The sequence below is a fragment of the Sparus aurata genome, chromosome 17 (genome assembly GCF_900880675.1).
Source record: "Sparus aurata chromosome 17, fSpaAur1.1, whole genome shotgun sequence".
Taxonomy (NCBI): Eukaryota; Metazoa; Chordata; class Actinopteri; order Spariformes; family Sparidae; genus Sparus; species Sparus aurata.
The window spans coordinates 31,011,277-31,027,995 of NC_044203.1; the positions used below are offsets into that span (position 1 = coordinate 31,011,277).

At 41.2% G+C, this 16,719-nt stretch overlaps 2 protein-coding genes across 3 annotated transcripts in view; both read right to left on the reverse strand.

The window, feature by feature from the left end:
- Positions 1 to 626: 626 nt before the first annotated feature.
- Positions 627 to 2,190, reverse strand: bola1 (bolA family member 1). Of its 2 annotated transcripts, none has more exons than XM_030392714.1 (2): positions 2,118 to 2,190; positions 627 to 1,273 (listed from the first exon to the last, which is right to left on the reverse strand). In XM_030392714.1, exon 2 carries the CDS (start codon positions 1,248 to 1,250, stop codon positions 798 to 800), a length of 453 nt encoding a protein of 150 aa, XP_030248574.1. In that variant the 5' UTR covers positions 1,251 to 1,273; positions 2,118 to 2,190; the 3' UTR covers positions 627 to 797. The 2 variants fall into 2 exon arrangements, with proteins under 2 accessions (XP_030248574.1, XP_030248575.1); XM_030392715.1 differs by having other exon boundaries at positions 2,085 to 2,168.
- A 145-nt stretch (positions 2,191 to 2,335) lies between these two features.
- sv2a (synaptic vesicle glycoprotein 2A) overlaps positions 2,336 to 16,719 on the reverse strand; it is a 57,048-nt gene continuing 42,664 nt past the window's right edge. Inside the window, exons 6-13 of the mRNA XM_030393438.1 lie at positions 15,698 to 15,787; positions 14,905 to 15,012; positions 13,744 to 13,832; positions 12,024 to 12,188; positions 11,374 to 11,507; positions 8,284 to 8,490; positions 6,839 to 6,998; positions 2,336 to 6,293 (exon numbers count right to left, since the gene is read on the reverse strand). Of these exons, the coding sequence (XP_030249298.1) occupies positions 6,110 to 6,293; positions 6,839 to 6,998; positions 8,284 to 8,490; positions 11,374 to 11,507; positions 12,024 to 12,188; positions 13,744 to 13,832; positions 14,905 to 15,012; positions 15,698 to 15,787 (1,137 nt within the window). The 3' untranslated portion in view covers positions 2,336 to 6,109. The remainder of the gene's footprint in view (positions 6,294 to 6,838; positions 6,999 to 8,283; positions 8,491 to 11,373; positions 11,508 to 12,023; positions 12,189 to 13,743; positions 13,833 to 14,904; positions 15,013 to 15,697; positions 15,788 to 16,719) is intronic.

The following is a 16,719-nucleotide window of genomic DNA, read 5'->3' on the forward strand; positions in this document are numbered from 1 at the left end:
CTCAGCATGTCTAAATTGTAACTATAAATACAAATGCAAAAAAATAATGTTTACAGAATCCCTGGCTTGGCTGATTTTACCAGCTGTTCATATTAACGCAGAGTGTTTTGATTTAGATTATTTAATTCTTGAACATTTCAGAATGAAAAGTCAACAAACAAGTATGAAAAACGGATTGTTTCTTTTAACATATTGAAAGATTTTTGTTTTTTCACGAGTGATTGTGTAGTTGCAACACCAGATTATGTAAAAAAAAAATCGGGAATTCTTAAGAATTTAAGCATGTTCCTTACCTTGAAAACGAAAGAGTCCTAGTTAAGATTTTCCCAGTCTTTAACAACTTTGTTACGAACCCTGGACTTAATACTATAATTGTTCAGACATGAGCTTTACTGACAATAAATCTCAATTGACTCCACCAATCTAAAATCCTGGAGACTTGGAGCTATGAGCATTGACATCAAAAGTTCTTACTTTAGCTGATGGAACTGAAGTTTTTCTTCTGTACTGTATTCACTGAACAGCAGTTTGGCACCAGTGCAAAATACCTGCAACCACCTGTCCTGAAAAGGATATTATAACATCTGTGTAACTGCAAAAAATGTACCTCTCAAACACACTGCTCATTAAATGATTACAATAATGATTTATTAAATCAAGAATGCATAAATACAAATCTAAATAGCTCCACCGCAGCTATGTAGAATTACACAGGAAACATTATTCTCCAGAATTCACCTGCATTGTTCACAGTTCAGTCCAACAGTAGTAGCACAACTGCTGCATAGTCCAACATTTTAATCTCGCCCGGCCTTCAGTTTCTCCTCCACTGTGTGATCTCCCTTAGAGCCTCCCATGCAGGGCGGACTCTTAACCAGGGTGGGGTTGCTCCCCCACTGCTCAGGAGTCTTTGCCTGGATGGCCAGTGCATGAACACAGCTACTCAACTCCTCCTTCAGAGCCTCATTAACCAGGCGATGGCGCTTTATCAACGGCAGACCGTCAAACAGGGAGCTGACAACAAGGACACGGAAATGGGATTCAGAGCCGGGGGGCACGGCATGCATGTGGCTTTCGTTGTGGACCTCCAAGTGGTCCGGCTTAAGTGAGTCGGTCAGTTTGGTTCTGATAGCCCTCTCAACGGGCCGGCTCGGGTCTGGGTCCATGTGTGGTCTGAAGTGGGCCAGAGGCCGGCTTAAGGCAAGACTGGTAGAGATGGGCCGAGCACTGCGGAGGACTCTGGGAAGCATCAGAGGTTGTGGCAGGAGACCACCTAGGAAAGTCAGAGGGGTACAAATACAGACAAGACATAGTACTTAATGCTGCAATACATCATGTTCTGGTCAGCATTTGTATTTAATAACAAGCTTTGAGGCGTTTTAACAGCCTCCAAAGACTATAATGTTTCACAACAGCTGCAGTTAACAGCTGGTTTGATTCCTTATGCTAGCTGAGCACAACTTGGCTTTTTGAATAAGAGATGTAATGAGGTATTCTCTCCCTATCCCAATTTACAGTTAGTATGACAGCATAGTTTTCATGTCATGATGTCAGCAAGTTGGAGCACAAGTAGGGATGCTTGACAGTGGATGATGGGACAGATGGGACCGTGAAAGGATTCTGATGCAACTGCAAAGCCTTTAAAGTTATTAAATACATTACAGCTGTAACGTTAAGATGTCATACGCATGAGTATTTTACCTCTCGGCTAACTAGCCCCAATTGGAGCAGGTCCCTGGAGATGCTAACGTCAGATAGCCTAAACTGTCGTCCATTAAAATAAATAGCAGATATCGCGTTTTAAGTAACAATTACAGCTGCATGCAAGCTTTTAAAGTCCACTCATGCATGATAATGCCTTTACAGTGTCAGTGTTGTTGTTCGCTGTGATAGCTAACTAAACATTTAAGCTAAACTTTAGCTAATTCTCCATGCAAGTCTCTACTGTTTGCTAGCATTAGCGGTTAGCCTTCACAGTAAACGTCACTCAGTGTGTAAAAAAACAGACAATTTAACAGAGTATCTACACAGAAAAGCTAAGATAAAACACTAGTCTGAGTTTAATAACAGGTAGTCAAACTAACGTGTTTAGTGGATTTAGTGGACTAGTTCCTCACCTTGCGAGTGAAGTCAAGTTACGTCCCTGTTACCGTTACGCAAAGCTCACCGGAAGTGCTAGCAAAGCATGGGTATTGTAGTTTTTGGACGTTTTGTAGTCCTGTCGCAGCATCCCTGACAGCTGCAGGATTTTAATTTCAATATCTTTTAACGTATAACTCTCATATCCTTTATAAACGTGGAACAATATTTATAGACAGAAATAAATGACAAAAAGTGACTTTTCGTATTTTTTTTCCACTTGTTTATTCGTCATGGTTCTTTGTTATCCATTGTGATTCCAGAGGGTCAGTTAGGCGCAAACCCGATCAAAAATCAACAATGAGAAAATATAAGAAAAAATCTCACACACCTTTTAAACAGAACTGATGTTGTCACATTTAGGCTAACTATGATTCATAACCGGTATTTAACATTGATGTATTTACTTATATTTCATTCTCATTTACAAAATACACAAAATCAAAGACAACATACATCATTGTTCATTTACACTTCTTTTTTTTCTCATTTTTTAATAACTTTTGTTTTCTATTCATGGTTCCACAAACAGTTGCTATACTTACAAACGATCAACTACAGTTTCTACGGCACAGTACAATGACAAAGGTGATAAATTCTTTGTTACATTTAATTAATGGCAATGCAATCTTATTGACAAAAGCTTCAAGACTTAGGGTTGTTTTAGAGAGTACACACGAATGTCAGCTGTTAAAAGTCCAGTGTCATTATTAAGCCAACACTCAGCATTTTTAGTGGACATGGCCAGCATATAGTAATGTGCTCCAATTCCCAATAGCTTCAGAGAAGAGAATAAGAGACAAATACCCAAACACTTATTGCTTTGTTAACTTTTTGCACTCACGATTGACTGTTGCTCAGGCAACTTGTTTATACAAAAAAACCCTGTAACATAAGCTAAGATATGTATCTACGTGAGACACTTTTAACTTGGACGTAGCCTGAACTGAGTCACTGAGACAGGTTAGCGCTTTAACAGCCTTCCATGTTGGACAAATACAACAGTTATCTTGACATCGTTGTTCTTAATTTCATGGGTGATACAGGACAACATACAGAGAATAGGACTGCTGACGCTTAGCTTTTATATTTGTACAGTTAATGTGCATTTATATACTATCAATGTGCTTTTAAGAGAGAATCTGGGCAAATTTTGCTTTTCTGACTTGCTGGCCATTTTGGCTTCTGAGGCCATCCTTTTGTTGCAGTGTTTTAAACAGGAACACCTGTGCTCTTAAAGACAGGTTCTCAGGTGAGTTGTGAAAAGTCTTCATCGACATAATATGTCCAGTTGCTCTTGTTTCACGCGATCGATGGCTGAAAACCCACAACGACTGACTGCAAATTTCCAGGGGTCAAAAGGTTTGAAGAACTATCTTATTAGATACATTATAAGTACTTTTATTTACATATATTCATATCTATAACAGAGAATCGATGGTGTAATGTGTAAACTCAGGCCATACAAAATATTTGGCAATAATTAATGAGAGATGGCACACTCATAGATCGTGGGTCAGATGTCAAATTTGGAGTGGGTGTGAGGCGGAGGGAGGGAAACGTAAGGGGCAGGTCATCAAAAGCTTCAAGCACGTATGTTCACAACTGCACTCGTGTTCACAATCTTGTCATTTGGTAGGTTTTGGTCTTTGTGCTCTTGCTAATCCTTGGTCTTCGTTGAATCTCTAGCAAGGCTGCATCAGAATTTCTCTTGAAGAACTCAAGGCATTCACAATTGTGCATGTACGACAGTGTACATTTAGTGCAATGGGTTGCCTATTTATCTGTCTTTGACTCTACGTATGGCTGCTATCCTACAAAATGGCAGTTTGGACGAAAACTTTTTTTTGTTAATCCGACGTGTTAATGATTGTTTTTCTTTTACCATGCAATTGTGAACATATCACCCTTGCTTCTCAGGATCACGGGGAATGTGGCCATAATTTTTTCGCCGACACTCTGTGTGCTGTTACCAATGTGGGGTTTTATGACAATCAGCCCTTGGCAGTGAGTTCTCTACGGTGAAGCTCATGTTATATCTAGCTACATCTGTATAATAAAGCACAAGTAAACACAAGGTCCCAGTGCACTCCTAATCCATTCGCTCATATATATTCGCAGAATAATCTTTTTTAAACTGCAATCAGTCCTCACATGTGATGTGCCCCAGCGTCATACACGCCCCACATTATGAAAAGTTAAAATAGAACAACTTTGCTGCGATCTAGTATTTTCCAACAATATTGATGCTAAACTCTTTAGGCTGTCTTTATCCGAGCGCAAAACAAATAAAGAAAAATCAGGTCCACTATGTAATCACACCATGTCCAGTTATCAACATAAGACAGCTACCCAACAACCTTTCACATCTCAGAAGAGTGTTTGCCAAATGTGAAATGGTGAGAGACATTTAAAAAAGGGGGGGGGAAAAAAAAATAATCTCAATATTGCACAGAGGTTCAATATTGCACTAAGAAGCACGCCCACATTAATATAAACATTCAGTTCACACAAATAAGTAGATTATAGTTTATCTGTCACCTCTTACACACTTAACACAGTTTGTGCCTGCACCGAAACCATCAAAACTAAAACGTGTAGGCTTTTTGTGTACATTTTTCTTTTTTTTTTCTTTTTGACTACCTGCTTGTCTTTCACATGTAAGTATGATTTAGGTCGATGAAGATAAGTCGATCCTGTGGAGCGTGCTCTAAGAAGAGTGTGGTGAGGTTCGTCAACCTTCAGGGTATTAAAAGCACTCTCTCTGTTGTTGTAATATCGCGGTGACTTTAAGCCAGAGTAATCGATGTCCACAAATGCGTCTCACATGTTGTACTCTCAAGTTTTTCATAAATGTACATACATACTTTGTGACATGCATAACACCCTCCGGAACGTATTTATAAGAGACGAACATACTGTAAGTCTGAGAGGAGAGGTACTAAAAAGGCATTTCTTACAAAGGGATACACAGCATGATTGAAAATGAGTGATTGAGTGCGAGATTTCCAACATTTTCCTCAGGTCAAGAAAATGGTCGGGCTCTTTCACACCGGTTAAAATGGTTGTGCTCAAAATGTACATTTCAAACAAACAGCGTCATCTTTTGCGATTAGATGGCATTTGTGATTTTAATGGTCTCGTGACGTTTTCAAAAGGTGATTGGAAACAATGTTTTTAAAGGGAGAAAGGGGCTCGATTGATCTCCTCATCACGTTCTAACAACAACAAAAGCAAACCTGGAATGTTCTATAATCTATAAAATGGCAGTTAGTCTGTACACCAACACAAGACCTCGGGAGATAAAGAATGAGGACAGGAGAGAAGCCAAGAGGGTCTTGGTTTTTACCCCGCAAAGTCAAAAATGCTACAAATCAAGGCATAAATGTCGCATTTTTGATTCTATCTCCGACAATGGCAAAGTACTCAAGACTTGACGGGTGAGTTGAATTTGCTCAGAAGAATGAAGGGTGACTACAGAGAACTCTGCAACAATGGCTAGTGGTCATTTCTATGAGTCTATTTGCATGGCTCGTTATCAAGAGCCCCCATCCCCTGACCTCCAACCCTGGGTGTATGTGCTTATATGGAGGACCAAATCCAAATGTGTTATCATAGTCAGAATGAAATGTCGTGCTTTCACTGAACATGTTAATGTTATGCTTGCCTCGTGTTGTTGCACTATTTCTGAGCAATCATCAACAATTTTGTCTTGGCTCAAAGTCTGTTCAGGCGCGTCTCAGCGTTACTAGCATGGAGGGGAAACCTATCGAATAATCACCAATCCCAAATATTTACAGCAAATTTGTGCCACTCTTCTGTGTTGTCTTTGTCAGTATGTGCGCAAACCTAAAAACTATCCTAATGAGGGAGGGGTTAGAGGGTAGGGTTTGGAGGGCTCTTGAGCTGTTCATTCACAGTGTGGCGAAAACTCTTCTGCCCCCCCTCCGGAAAGTTGTTTGGCGCCACACTATTGCAGCACCTGCCCCCGCGTCTCTGGTAGTTTGAGGGCCAGAAAACTGCCCGCCGCCAGCGCCCCCGAGGCAAAAAGGATGGGCACCGCCTTGGTGATGCCGACGAACGAGGTGAAGATGCTTATTCCTAACACAGCCGCTAATTTACAGAGGGCGTTGAGGAAGCCGAACGCCGTGGTCCTGAGGAGAGAGAGGGGGACAGACAAAAAGTACAGAGTCAGTCAACAAGCATTTTCTTTCTGAGATGTAAGTGTCTAAACACAATCTGCATTTAACACCATTTTTGTTAAGGCTGCATGGACTCCATATGACCACAAGGTGGAGCAACATCCTCTAAAATGAAAACTCAAACACTGCTCTCACAGGGGCAACACAAAAGAGACATGTTTGTGCTGTGGTAAAAAATGTCTGAATTATGCTCCACACAAATAATCACATTCTGTTACTCTGCATTTCAATGAACTAATCACCACAGTATTTGCATGCTCATCTCAGAGCACATTCTACTGAAGTGATTAGGTGGCAACAAGACAGCTAAATGTCTTACATCATTCGCACTACCAATGATTTCACCCCACAATGTCATCCATCGCTGCGAGCCGGCCAATCAACGCAGGGCAACTCTCGTGACGTCATTCAACACGTCATTCAGCACGTCATTCAGCACCACTGGCCGCTTCTTCGCAAGTGTCAAGCAGATTTCAGGGCATGCCTAAGTGGCCTACCTCTTGTCGGATGGGTAGAGCTCCACGGTCAGCACGTCCAATGCATTCCAGGAAGCGATGCTGATTCCCCCGAACAGGCAGAGCAGAGCAATCATGGCCGATTCACTGTTGCCAAAGGACAGAAAGAAACAGCTGATGCAGGAGATCACACTGGAGCCCGCTGGAGAGGGACAAATGGAAGGGGGGGAAAAAGAGAGATGAAAGAAAAGTGAGTGACGTACGAAGAGAGAAAGGAAATCCTGCCTGTGCCAACTGAAAATTAGCATTGGCATGTCACTTCAAACTGTAATATTCTTCGCCTCAACAGCACACGGTCTCATCAGTGCTCCGTCCAAATGGTTTGGCTGTTGTTCAAATGAAACAACATGTGGACAAAACTAAATAAATCGCTTGCTGCACTTGAATAATACCCAGGCACCAATCATTAATCATTGATCACTCTACAATAAGATTTGTTAGTGCATTTTAAATGTTGGCTGACCTCGCCTCTGTCTCCAAAGAAAGCATTACTGGCTTTTGTTTATTTTTAATAAAGCTCCTCTAAGAAGATTACCATTTATTAATCTTTAGGTCTCACCGGGAGATTTGCATTTTATCAAACTTGCTCTGCAGACCGACTTCAATAAATTCCATAAATTAAACTATAAAAAGTAATCGGGCTACTGCAGATAGAAGCACGCTGATTCATACCACATTATCTGATATTGCCGTGTTGGTGTTGTGGCCGGAACGCCGTAAGTAATGTTGCTCAAGGACCTTCACTGCAACAGACCACTCACTTTTTCGTAATATCAATGCTTTACTACTTAGGAAAAAGAACGGATCATTGTAAAAGAGTTTATTACAACCCTAATGATCTTTTCCTTCCCTGAACTGATCTGAACTGAAAGTATTTTTGTGGCCTAAACCTTAAACAAACTGGTGACACACTATTATTTGAATTGATGGTCCTGAATTAATCATGACATCTCTGGAACAAGAGCAAAACAAGTTGCTATGACAGCTATGACAATCATGATTACATGATTGGTCAGTTGCAATGACAGTCGGGGAACAACTTTAATCATGATGTTGAAGGCCCAACACCAACATGTCAATATCAGATAAACCGATTCATATCTGTGAAAAATGTGTAAATGACTATACTGTCAAACTCTGCTATGAGGAGTCACGAGCAGGGTAACAAAGAACCTGTGACGTTAGTAGGAGCAGCTGAAGCATCCTGCATTTTTAATCCTTATTTATCAGGGTAATGGTAACTTCGCCTGAACCTAACACTAACCCAGACATCATTGGTACACGTTCTGTCTTCTACCAGCCCCTTGAACAAGTCCACAGTCTGTAAGGTAGGTGAGAGTGCTTCCGGCTATCTTTTAATTGCAGGTTTATTTCTCCTCCTTCAATACACCTGGTGGTTGAGTGATGCGGCCCATCGCTCATGTTACCTAGCATCCTCAGCCGTCCGATCTTGTCCATCAGCAGCGCCGAGACGATGTTGCCCGGCAACACGGCCAAGGTGCCCAGGAAACTCACGAAGTAGACCATGTAGGCATTGTTGTCATCGCTGACGTCACTGAGCAGGCAGCCCTCTTTGTTGTGCAGGAACGTGCTGTTGATGAGCTTGCAGTTGACCAACCTATACTTGAAGAGGTCTGGAGCGAAAGAAGGGAGGGAAGGATGGGTGAGAGGGGGAGACAGAGAGGGAGTAGGGTTGGAGAAGTTGATCCACACAGTGAGTTTGTTGGCAGAATTGATTGAAAGATGCAGATGGTTGGGAGTAATCTGGTGTTAATGTTGCACAAGGCACTTCTGCAACTATAACTAGAGTATAATCCCAAATGGTGAAGGATTTAAATGTGGAACACCTGCAGCGAAGTTTGGTTACCAACAGCTTAACATCATGAAAGTAGACTGGATCAGAATGAATGGAAGAGGACAAGTGTGGAGAGAGTTACCACCTGACAACAGATTATTATTTCCTTCAAGGAAACAAAACATGACATTTCCCTTTTTTTGTGACACATAAAGTGACTTTTCCTAATGATGAATGCTAAACATATGTGTGGCATTACCGTAATGAACTCTGACAAGGGAAACAATTTGTATCAAAGTAAACAGTCACCTTTAAAAATGACATCAGTGTGTGGGAGGAAAACCGGAGCACCTGGAGTAAACCTGTCTGCTACTCTAGGCAAGTGATATCAGGTCCATAACTCCCAACTCCAAACTCCAACAGTGGCATGTGAAAACTGTGGTGGGCCTGAAAGTCACCTAAAAGTCTTAAATCATCTGATGTTACATAAACTTTAGTATCGAAAGTAAAAGTACATTATAAATACACCTATTTACATGTATGTATATAGTGCACATTATGGGTCAACTGATTATGGTCCTGGCTGATGACTGGATCCCATATTCAGCATCTAGCAAAAATTAGTCTAACAGCTCAAATACTGCATCCATCTACTGTATCTGTCATGTATCTGCTAGTGAGTCCGGTTTCCTCCTGAGCAAAATGCTCACTGCTTTTTATGAGACTTTTTTTTTTCACTCTTTAATATTTAAATACGCGTATACTTTGCCTGAAGCTCTGTTCCACTAACTGTACTGTTTACTCTGCATTCCTTCTTTTGTCCTTCTTCCATTCACAAAAGAGTTTTTTGCGTATGAGAAGTGTTTCCTTATCTGAATCAAGCAGCTAAAGACGGAGGGTGTTGTATGTTGTGGAGGTTTTAAAGCCCTCATAAGACACATTGCAACCAATTTCAAATCCCACAGGTATTCGATTGTATGTTTATATGAATGTCATCTTCCAAATCACTGACATTTTGCGGATAAACCATGAGGAATAGCCCTTTTTAGTCTCATGTTGATGTCCAGCCCAACTGCAATTTTTCCATGTGGTTTGTTCCCATCGCGCCGCATTGTGATAATAACAAACACTATGGCAACTATCACAAAGCCTTAAGTTCTGAACGGGGAGCCCAAAGAGCAGATTAAACATTAATAAGCAAACAAGTTTCATAATCCCATTCTAATGAGGAACTACTGGCTGCCACTGATAGCAGCTGTGAGCGACTGCATGACGTGTGTTAAGACTGCAAACAGCCGACAAAGCGAGCGGGAGGCCCGGCTGATGCGTCTATTGTGTGCGAGTGTTTGTATGTGTGGACACAGCTGCTCCGTCTACAGCGGACAGTGTCCTTTTTTACTGATCGTACGAAGATACATTGGCTTTCTGCATGTGACACTTCTTCCGTGTCACTTCGGAGCAGAAAATCAATCATACAGTTTCGAGATGAGAGGACAGCTCTGCAATTTTAAAGCTGAAATAATGGATGATTCAGTCGGGGGTTGCTAGGAGACGTTGCAGTTCTTCTGCTATGCTGCATTTGGTGAAGAGCCAGTCAGTCAGTCAGTGGAGAGAGAGCGAGCGAGAGAGAGGGGGGGGGAAAGTAATTGAGCCATTTTCACAAACAGTCGGAGCTGACTTGGCTGATCTTTTATACATCAGGAGAGGGATGGCAGGAAAATACTGCGTCCACGGCTACCGTGTCGATAATATATCGCACGAGATGTCTTCGTATAAGCGCCTGCACCGTCTTCCATCCGTCATGATACTCAATGATAAAACTGAACTCACACAGTCCCTTATCAAGATTGCGCTCGGAGCCAGCAAACACAGAAGAAGAATGAAACTGTGCCAACATCTCTACTTAAAAGAAAGTTATTTATACGGAGCACTTTTAAAGCACTATAAATAGCGTAGAGAGAGTACGAACAGAGAGAGAGGAAGGGGAAAGACTAGATCTAATCTTAAGCTTTTTAAGAACAGAGTTTATTTACATCTTTCAGGCTTGACATCAATTTCAAATCAAAGAAAATCGCCTACAAACTGGTGTAAGTAGTAGAAAAATGTGTCTATGATCCAAAGTGTAAACCCGACGTGATGTCACTTATTGAATGGTGGACTACCATTTTGAAGCCTTGGTGGCGCCATCTTGGTTTTTGGGAGCCGGAAGTGAACAGGGCGGAGCTGGGGAGGGACATGCCGTAGTCGCATCAGTCATGTCCTGAAGCATACATTACTTCATCCTCTATTTTCCTCTAAATGGGAACATAATTCAAAACATGAGCGTCGTGCTGCGTCGAAGAAGACTTGAAACTAGTGACTGAAACCATAAACTCGTTAGGAAACTGTTTACTGAGGGAATAAATCACGCAAGCCTCTTCCTCTGTTTATTTTCTCACATTTGATGTATTTTTCTGCACTGCACCACATCCCCACAGCATATCTTCCACTCATTCATGCATCACAGATAATTGAAAGTAGATGTTTGCAGCGCAGCCCATAATCTTGTCTCGTTTGTTAGAAATTACTTTTTTTTTGGTTGCAACTCGCACTTGAGCTCCTCTTTTCGTCTTTGCCTTGAGATGTGTTGTAACAACGCTGATCCAGTGGTGTTCACTGACTTACGGCCATAGTTCTCCACCTGTTTAATTAACAATCATACTGTGTGTGTGTGTGTGTTTACCTGTGTTATAAAACAGGGTGGCGATGAAGGTGCAGTTCTTGAAGAAGGTGTTGCTGGAGGTGATATCCTCAAAGTAACACTCCTCGAACAGCGAGTCCTCGAACACCATGGACCTCATCCTCAGGTTCATAAATCTGCGAGTGATTACAGAAATGGGACGATGGAATCGAGAAACGGGGGGAAAGAGAAGATGAATAGACGGAACATGGAGGTGGGGAGTGGAGGGAGACAAAAGGAAGATGCAAAGAGTCTTTCATCACAAGGGGGTTTAAATTACCGGACTGTCAGATATTCTATTACCATATCACTGTTTGAATTTTACGGACTCAAATCACAAGCAGAGTTCAGGTTGAAAAGGCAAGGTCAAAGGAAAAATCAAAGACAGGCTGGTAAAACATAAACAAGCCTGCGGGGCTTTCATCCAATCAAAGCAATCCTCGGAATAAAACATTTGCTGAGGCCTTGTTCATATTTTCATCATTTATGTTGTCATCCACCACAAATAATTGACACTTTATGAATAAATTACTGGAGTACTGGAGATGAAACATGAAAATTGTTGAATATCCTCATACTAAAAAGGCATTTGATCGTCACGTTTGCCTTCAATCGACGGACCGACCCTGACAAAGTGGCTGCGGCTGACTCACTTGTCGTTGAAGTACTCTCCCTGGCGGTGGACCTGGTTTTCCAGGGTGAAGTTAAAGGTGACATGCTCCACTTTCTCCTTGACGAAAGTCTTGGTGCGCGAGGAGTACTCCTGCTTCTGCAGGTACTTGATCATGTCGGGGAACCACACCGTCAGACCGTAGTAGCTGGACGAGAGGGAGGAGAGAAAAAGAGAGAGCGCTGCTGTCAAAGAAAAGATAAATACGCAGTAACAGACCGACGGAGGAGAGATGATGCCTCTATCAACGAGGAACATGAGCAGCGAGGCTGTGTGCATGAATATTCCAGCGAGACAGACATAATGTTTTAGTAACATCATTAATCTGTCTGACAGCTAGTCTTATATATGCAGCATCCGTTACTGTGCCCACTGGATGCAAATGTCAGGGACACTCCAAAAGTATGTTTTTGCTTGAGCAAAGTCGCCGTCTGTATCATGCTGACATTGTTTCCTATGGTTCTGATCTTTCCAATAACCCTGCTGGAAAAAACAGCATAGACCAGCACAAAAACACAACATGTGCTGTTTTTTCCAGCAGGGAATAGAAAGTAACTTAACACATTAACACCTGTACAGAAAGTAAACGAACAGTCTGATACTTTGGTAAATGCTCATTAGGCGGGAAGTTCGACACCGATCACATTCCTGTCCGTTAACAGCGGAGCTATTGCTAGCAGCTGGTTAGCTTAGCTTAGCACAAAGACTTTGTTTGAAACAGCTTCTCTACATCAACATCACCTGCTATAAAACTCACCAATTAATACATTTCATCTGCTTTGTTGAACCGGTACAATGAGTTAAGTGTGAAAACATTGACATTTTGACATTTGACATTCTAGATAAAGTGAAAAAACTTGTCAAACTTTAGTATATCTACAACCAGTACACACCTCAGCTAATAAATAGTCCAGCAAATTATCATTCTTACGCTGTGGTTTCTGTACTGATTTAGATACAAGATACAACATGCTGGTTAATGAGCTTTAGAGGTGTTACTAGGTAGATTTTATAACTGCTGCTAGCCGTTTTCCTTGTTATCAGTCATTGTGCTAAGCTAAGCTAACAATATGCTGGCAGTCATTTCACATTTAGCTGTTATTTTCCATATAATTTACTCCATCAACACCTGATGAGCTACGATGAAATAAAATTCCTTTGTTACATACCCAAGAGTATAAACTCTGAGGGATCTGAAAATGTCTTCCCCCCCCCCCCCACTGTAAGTTTCCAAAGCTTCTATTTTAATCTTCTGTTTCTTCGGCTTCTCTGTTGTTTACTTACCTCTATTTGATTCTGCCCTACAAAAGAGAGACGCTCCTGTGTATCAGCAGCATTAATACAAAGTCTAGTATCTCCCCACTGGCCTCATTACTTTTTGTTCATAAACTTGATAAAAAGCTGTTTGGATTATTTACTCTTCTGGAAATATGAGCCTGCTGACGTGCAGCCCGGCCTCGTCATACCAGCGGATAATGTTGAATTTCAGCAATTCCTCTGCACTCTGATCGCACACAGCTACCCGACAACAAGCTGTTAATCCAACAAACGCCAACCAAACACTGCTGCGCTCAACACGAGCCAGTTCTCTCTTTGGTCGCAGCAAATAAATGGACTTCACTGACACTGGCTGTGTGTACTGTAAGTCCAAATAAGACCCAGAAAAAGCTGCCACGTTGCAATGTTCTTTCAACTAATGTTACCTGAAGGACATGGAGAACCACACAGCCATCATCATGTAGGTGGTGCGACGGTACTCGGGAGAGAAAACGGCCTGGAAGTTACTCCAAACCTGAAGGAAGACACACACGGACACAGAGAGATAATCATGAATATGTAGTGCAGTCTACAAGTTTCTTTCTTTGCAAGAAATAAACACCGTGTCCTTTTCCAGGCACAGAGTAAACAAACCGGGACATCCTCAGACGCACAAGCTGAGAGACGAATACATCCCGTCACTAAATACACAAAATCCACAAAGACAAATAAAATCTGAGCTGAGCAGAGTTTTGAAAAATGTTGTTGAGGTACTGGCATCTTTACATCTGTTTGTCGAACGCTTCAGTAGTTTCATTTGACACTTATCAAAATTAAACTCAGACTCCTTTAATTATCTGTTTGTGATGCTCGGATGGTTTGAGTTTGCCTCACATCTTATCTAACTCTCGTCAAGAAAAAAACCTGGCCACTTTCCCTGTCAGACGGAAAAACAAGTTGGAGAAACACACTGCGGTCGGATGTGAAATACTTTTATAATGTGACACATTTTTCTTGTTTATCTCCCACTTTCTCCCACAGTTTTTAAGAAGTTAATTCCACGCTATTTAGGTCAGATTTACTTCTGAAAAAGCGACATTTTTATACACAGGGTTCGTACACATTTTTCAAGGTCAAATTCAAGCACTTTTCAAGCACTTTTAAGGGTCATTTTTAAGATTTTCCAGCACCTTATTGCTGGGGTAAAATACGTATCTAAAGGAATATATATACTTATGATTTTTTTCTTTCACTTTTTATCACAATTATGTACATTGTATTATGTTGTAAACAGCTAAAATCATATTTTATAAAAGCAAAAACTTCAGAAATTAATTATCCAGTCTGATCCCAATTTTGTGAAAGACACAGAGTTATAATGTCAAGCACTTTCAAGTACTTAAACTAAAATCCAAGCGCTTTTCAGACCTTGAAAACACAACTTTGAAATTCAAGCACTTTCAAGGATTTCAAGCACCCGTACGAACCCAGTATACAAGCACGCAGCTTCGGCAACAACCACAAACCATTAGCTCCGGCCAGACCTCGGTGTGTTGACTTGTTTAAATGCACAGCTGATGTCAAGGCACATCCAAACGTTTGATCACCTGATGGAAAAGCGTCGTGAGCTTTAGCTTCCATTTCTGATGCCAGGCGGCGCTGTCGCCCAGGTCCACCAGCTCGTCCATCTGCTTCACCGTCTTGATGGTGGTCACCTGGAAACACCAGCACGATCAGACAACACTGAGATCTATCTGCTGTCTTTAACTGTGATCAATTTACTTTTGTTTCCCTTTATCATAATCACACTGATGATGTCTTTTATAATACACAGCCATTGATATTTATGTGGTGTCAAAACATACAAATAATTTAATCAATCATACTCTTTTTTTCCTCGCTGCTTCATTTGTAAACATTTGCTTGGAAATATTACAGATGCTCGGTGAAATTGATGGTGCTCACATGTTATTATTCAAATTGTTGTATAAATCACAGCTAGTAAATAATCTCTCACACAAGCCCTGAGACATTAAATAGACTCCATCCCACTCATAAATTATATAATTAATGCACTTGATCCGCCTCATGCCTCGCCATTAACACTGTGATATATCAAACAGTTATGATAATTAATTGTACTAAAAGGAGGTAATAAAATATTTCTGTCCCCGTATTAGGTTAACTATTAATATGAACTTTGTGGCTGAGAGCTTTACGAGATTACAGCGCTTTAGAGAGAATCTGTTTTAACTCATTAATATGCAGATTTATGCAGCGCAGAGCTCAGAACCTGCTGCACCGCATTAGCCCGCAGGCAGACACGGCGCGGCTGTGTGAGGGCGTTTTTTATCCTGCAAACAGACAAAAGTGACAACAGGATTCTTGAGGGCGACTCACAGAGAACACCCGCTCTGGGTAGCCCTTGGCCCTCATGTTGGTGTCGTGGACCTGCTTCAGAATCATCCACGCCTCGTCGTGTTTCCCATTCTGGAGGAGAAAAAAACAGCACAAGTTCACATGTGAGTCAGGACTCGTGTTGTCGCACTTGGAAAATAAAAGCTCAGCAGGGAGGGTGACAGGTTTCCAGAAGGTGCCATGAGCATCAAGTCACTGTCATTTAGTTATTCCTACATTTTTTACAGGAGGATCAGCTGGAACACCTCCCACCGACACACCCACCCCTCCATGTCCACATCCTGAGGGACATTGCTGCTGGACGCCTTAACCATATAGTCGCATCTCTAAAATACACTACTCAGAATGACTTAGGGATATTGAGATATGGGTGCAAATATGTATGTGCACAGATATGCAAAATGAAATGAAATGTGTCGCATTATTTTTGGGGGGACGGAAACATTCACAAAACACAAAGTCAATCTTCAGATATGTCTCATTATAAAGTGAAACACTAAAATATCTCAATATCACTAAATCATTTCGAGTGGATTTTTTCATAGAGGTGGCTTGTATCAATCAGCAAACAAATAAATGAATGAAAATACATAATTTGCTGTGGTTACAAAAGTGAAAAAATTTAATTTTCACGTGAATTTTCCTGTGAAAGATTCCCTCAGGTATTCAAATTTTCACAACCTTCTTGAACATGAATCATCTTGAAAGTCTTTATCTGTAACTTCTCAGTTTACTCTCTGGCGTGTCAGTATTCAAAACATACTGAATATGAATAACAGCTCTGCAGTGTTTTGTGTAGCCTCGCTGTTCGGTCTACTGCAGGATGTATATATGCACATTTTTATTTATCGATTCAAAACATTCTCAAAAAGTGTGCGAGCAGCACTTTGACTGCAGCGTCGCATCTTCCACTGATGTGTTCGGTTTCCCCAAGGCTGTTTATGCATTCAGGAAGTCGACATGCATTTTAAATGATGTTTGTGTGTAGCGAGAGCTGACAAGGC